At 44.0% G+C, this 5,189-nt stretch overlaps 1 protein-coding gene across 1 annotated transcript in view; it reads right to left on the bottom strand.

The window, feature by feature from the left end:
- Positions 1 to 232: 232 nt before the first annotated feature.
- Bzw2 (basic leucine zipper and W2 domains 2) overlaps positions 233 to 5,189 on the bottom strand; it is a 48,713-nt gene continuing 43,756 nt past the window's right edge. Inside the window, exons 11-12 of the mRNA XM_005343851.3 lie at positions 1,618 to 1,740; positions 233 to 682 (exon numbers count right to left, since the gene is read on the bottom strand). Coding sequence (XP_005343908.1) covers positions 654 to 682; positions 1,618 to 1,740 — 152 coding nt within the window. The 3' untranslated portion in view covers positions 233 to 653. The remainder of the gene's footprint in view (positions 683 to 1,617; positions 1,741 to 5,189) is intronic.

Genomic DNA, 5,189 nt, shown 5'->3' with positions numbered 1-5,189 from the left:
TTGGTCTCAGATGCTCTAGCTACACCCAGTGTGACACTCTTTCTCCTTGCTAGATTCAGATCCAGAACTCTCAGCTTCCTCTTTGGCACCATGATGATAATGGACTAAACCTCTAAACTGTAAGCCAGCCCTGATGATATGTTTTCTTCCTAAGAGTAGCTGTGGTCATGGCGTCTCCATCCCTACTATACCAATAAACGAAAAGAACTCTGAGCATAAAAACACGCAAGGATTTTTAAAAAGCCATTTATTTAAAAAACTGGTTTGTCAAATCACATCCACGAGCGGAAGAAACACAACTATTGAAATGGCCCTGTGATACAGACAGCAGTGGGGCATTCACACGGTACCTGAAAATACAGCTAAAAAAAGGGGTCAAATGAGTATTGAGCTTCAGGTTCCTACCTGACCCCTTGGTGAATGGCTTTAATTAGCATACAGCGAGAGGTAGAGTCCCAAGTGTCTTAGCTGATGCCTCAGGGCTCCGTTTAAACAAAACAGAAATGAAAACCCCTTCCCCTCCGAGCTCCGAGCAGGGAGGCCTCGCTGCCTAACATTTATTTCCTTGGTAAAACAGAAGCCGAGTTTCCCTCCCCCAATGCTTCAGCAATCCCGTCCGCAAAGTGTGGAGTTAGGCAGTGTGCTTGAGACATTTAGTTTTCTTCACCTTCTGATTCGGATTCTAGGAGAGAAAGAAAGGGAATTTTTATTATCAGGCTCCCTGAAGTGAGGTTATGGATGAACTTCTAATGAGCAGCCACTGCTGTGGGCTCTAGTGATATTTTGTTGCAATCTAACTCAGAGAAGCAGAGTGGCCCGCTACTAGACAGACCTTTTAACTCGACTGTCTCTAGGAATCCTCACAGTGCATCTCCAGACTGCATCTGCTCTCTCGTCTCCTTCCACCTTATGTCCCTTTCTGTCTCCTCCTCCCCAGTGCTGGGACTGAAGGTGTGTGCCACCACCTGTTTGTCTTTTAGACTGGATCAATTTTGTGTAGCCCAGGGTGGCCTTGAACTCACAGAGGTCAGCCTGCCTCTGTCTGAGTGCTGGGATTAAAGGTGTGCGCCACCATCGCCTGGCCTCAGTGGAACTAATGACTCAGCTCTCCACTCTGATCTTCAGGCAACCTTATTTGTTAGATTACAAACAAAATATCACTACAGTCATCAGCCTGGGACATTTTTACCATGTATTCATTAGGCAAAGCCTAAGAGCAGATCAAACTTCCCAGTGAACTTTGGCCTTCTAACAATGCAAAGAACCCACACTCATCACCGAGGAGCTTAACCTTTGATTCTAAGGCAGGCTTTCACGCTGTGCTTCTGTCTCCAGCATGGCTCACCTGAAGGGGCTGAAACCCCACTAATCGCACCGTGTGTGGCTAAGCCCCACCATTCCATCCTTGCCATAGTCCACCAAGTGGATAAGCTGAGTTCCTTTTTTTTTTAATTCTTTAAAAAATATGTATTACTTTGCCTTTAGATGTAGGCAAAATAAAAAAGCTTATCTATAAGGGCACATAAAGGATGTTAAGGAAAGCGAGGGGGAGGTGACCTGAAATACAGTGACCAAGTATTTGTTCAGTGACCCTCAGAGTTGTCAAATGAAGTCTACCTTCTTCTGCGTTTTGGAGCCACTCCACGAATTTCTTCATCTGGTCGAGAAAGACACTTTTGCCTTTGGCGGCGTGTGCTTCTTTATACCACTTGAGGATGGCTTCTTCGCTCAGAACGTCGGCTGCAGTCAGAAAGCAAGATTGCCAAGTTACAACAGGGATGGCATGCTTAAAAAAACTCAGTGTGGGGGCGGTTCTGGAGAGGTGGCAAGGGAGTTAGGAGCATTTTCTGGACATTCATGAGGACAAGGATTCAGATATCAGCATGGATCTGTGTCCAGAATATGCTTACAATGCTGGCTCCAAGGATGTGTGTGCGCGCGCGCGCGCGCGTGTGTGTGTGTGTGTGTGTGTGTGCAGGAGGACTGCTGCCCAGCTCCAAGGGTCTGTGTGGGGGGACAGAATTGCTGCGGCTTGTTGAATCCTACAGTGCCAATGAGAAAACATGAGCCTCTAGTTTGGGGTAAAACCTGACAGAGGACACTCGACTTCCTCTTCTCGCCTCCGTTAGAATCAACTCTCTCTCTCTCTCTCTCTCTCTCTCTCTCTCTCTCTCTCTCTCTCTCTCCTCATTTCTGAGTAGAACAGAATGTCCTCTTGGTGACAGTGATTGCAACCACATCCACAGGAGACAGTGCAAGCCACACAGGTCAGCACTGGGGCAAGGAAATCTTTTTAACAAATGGATCAGCAATTCCCATATTTGAGAAAACCATGCCCTTACAAGCTCTACCGCATCCTGCTTAAGGTGCAACCTCGTTTATGAGGCACAGACACCCGAGCCTAGGAGCTGGAAGCTGCTAGGAATAGCTCCGAATGCTAAACTGGTCAGCCCACACAGGGCCTGGTCTCATAAAACAAGGAACAACCAAATGGCTACTTGCTCTTCTAAAGCAGATTTCCCTTTTCTGTCTGTTAAGAAAAAATGGCAATTAGAAAAGATGAAGGCAGGGTGCATGATGATGCCAGCAAGCAAAGATGAGCTTCAGGGACAGAATGGACAGACAACCGACCTTCTACACCACACACCATCATTCAGTTATTACATGCTAGAGTATAATAGTCCACATCACAGTGCAGAACTTCCCCAGGGCCAAAGGAAGAGAGACACAGCAGAAGTGTTAAGTGCCTTTTATCTAAACTTGTAAATGGTACACCATTAAGTTATCATGAATGGAGGACACTTAAGGGCTGGGAAATATGAAAATAACAGCCTATAAACTCTGCCAGAGGCCTAATGAATTAATTGTCTTTTGGGACTGTGTCCCCCTTAAGAGTCTATTCCCTTACATGTACTGATAAGTAGATGTAAAATTCATGCGTCATTCTAACAACACATTTGCAATTAAAAGTAATTTTGATTGATAAATATCACAGGAATTATTTAATATGACATCCATTTAAAACATCAGTACAACTTTCATAACAAAAGCATTTAGTTTTACTTTCCTTTAAAAAAAAACTCAGGTATTTAGAAAGGGCTCTTGGATTATGCTGAAGAAATGGGGAGGGGGACACTGGAGAGATGGCCAAGTGGTTAAAAGCCCTGGCTGATCTTCCAGAGGATCCAGGTTCAATTCTCAGTACCCATGTGGCCGTTAGCAGTCATCTGTAACTCCAGTCCCAGAAGAGAGAACGACCTCTTCTGGTTTCCACGGGAACCACACACACATATGGTGTACAAAACATACAGACACAACACCCAGGCATTTAAAATAAATAAACGGTGTGGCTGGTTTAGCAAACAGGTGTCACCTCCATCAGTCAGGTGGTTATGACTTCGGGAAGAGACTTGTTGCTATACAAGAATTTTCAAGAATACTAATTAGGGGTGCTAAGTTCCCTTGTTCCTGGTACACTGTCTTTAAGGCACTTGAAGTGACTTAGATTTCAGTATTTTCCTAGCTCCTTTGATCACTCATCCCCCAGGAATGCAAGGATTCTCAGCATACATGGCTAGCCATATGTAGTTTTTGTTTTTCTGTTTCTTTCCCGCTCCACTACTTTTGTTATAAAAATAGGGTGGTTATAAGACACAACAAATACGGACAATCGATAAAGATACAAGTAGAAACTGTATCCTTTCCACACAAAACCAATGGGGATCACACCCATGAGCAAGGCAGCCGATTTCACCTGCCACTCAGAGGCCCTGCTTGCAGGCCTTTCCAGGCAGAGCTCATGCTAGCATTCTCTCACCCCACAGAGGGCAAAGTATGTCAGTGACAGGGATGGAAATGACATCTAAAGACCGGCAAAACCACATCAACATATTGTCTGCTAAAATCACACAACAGTACAATAGAGAATTCTGAGATGGTAAGAACCCCATTTATAAGTCTTTAATCCCAGCACCCCTGAGGCAGAGGCAGGCAGATCTCTTGAGTTCAAGGACAGCCTGGTCTATAGAGTGAGCTTCAAGATGGACAGGGCTACACAAAGAAACCCTGTCTGGAGAAACAAAAACAAAAATAAGAACAAACAAAAAGAACCCCATTTATTAGTGAATATTTGTTGAAAGATCAAATTTCTAGCTCTAGGGAGTTAAAAAAAGAACTAAAGCCACTGCCTGGGACAGTTAGGCATACCTGGTTATCAAAAAGTTGAAGGGAAGCTGGAGAAATAGCTCAATGTATCTCTGCCCCTGCCCCTTAAGGTCTTTTTGGTACCTTAAAGGGGTAGCTCATCACCACCTGTACTCCTCCATGGGAATCCAAAGTCTTTGGCCTTGGAGGGCATCAGCATACATACACTTCAGGTGTGGCACCTTTAATCCCAGAGCTAGGGACAGAAAGGCAGGCGATCTCTGTGAGCTCAGGGCTCCAAGCCTGGTACATGTAGTAAGTATCTTTCTGATAGAAGGCTTTACTCTCTAGCCCAGGCTGGCCTTGCCTCCTCCCGCCTTAGCCACCTCGTATAGTTGGAATTGCAGGCAAAAGACACCAGGTTTAGGTTTTAAAAAGAACTCCTGAGGAATGGAGAAAGGAAGGGATATTTTTATCCTATTATGGAAATGTGGAAGACGGGTTTGTTAAAATTACAAACTTATGGTGTTCCCTCGGGCTAGATAATATATTTTCCTTCCATCCTGCAACTTAGGAAGTGGGGAGCTCCTCTGCCTATGTAATTTCCAGCACTGGACAAAAGAGAGGCCACATAGCATGGGTTCATTTCACAAACAATAGACAAACACAGAGGCAGAATAAAGAGGCTGAGAACTATTTAGCTTTACAACATGTTATTTATACAATAAGGTCTAAAACTATGCCACCAGAAACTTTAGAAAAAAATCAGAATTATACACTGGGAGTGTCACATAGGGACACAGGTCAAAAAATAAATTTTCCCTAAGAATGCTGGCAAGTATCTCCAGAGATGGGTGTTCACTTTTTTTCTAAAGGAAGAGAGAAAGAAAGGAAGAAAGAAAGAAAGAAAGAAAGAAAGAAAGAAAGGAAGAAAGAAAGAAAGAAGAAAACTAGAATAAGAAACTGTTCTAGAAATATTTGTGTAAGACACAGGGTTTAACGTATGAGGTTTCTGTAATGAGAAAATGAAGCCTGGTATGGTGGAA

This window comes from Microtus ochrogaster, chromosome 1, assembly GCF_000317375.1.
Source record: "Microtus ochrogaster isolate Prairie Vole_2 chromosome 1, MicOch1.0, whole genome shotgun sequence".
NCBI lineage: Eukaryota > Metazoa > Chordata > Mammalia > Rodentia > Cricetidae > Microtus > Microtus ochrogaster.
Note: the sequence above shows the minus strand (reverse complement) of the source record. Positions and strands in the feature narration are given on the sequence as shown.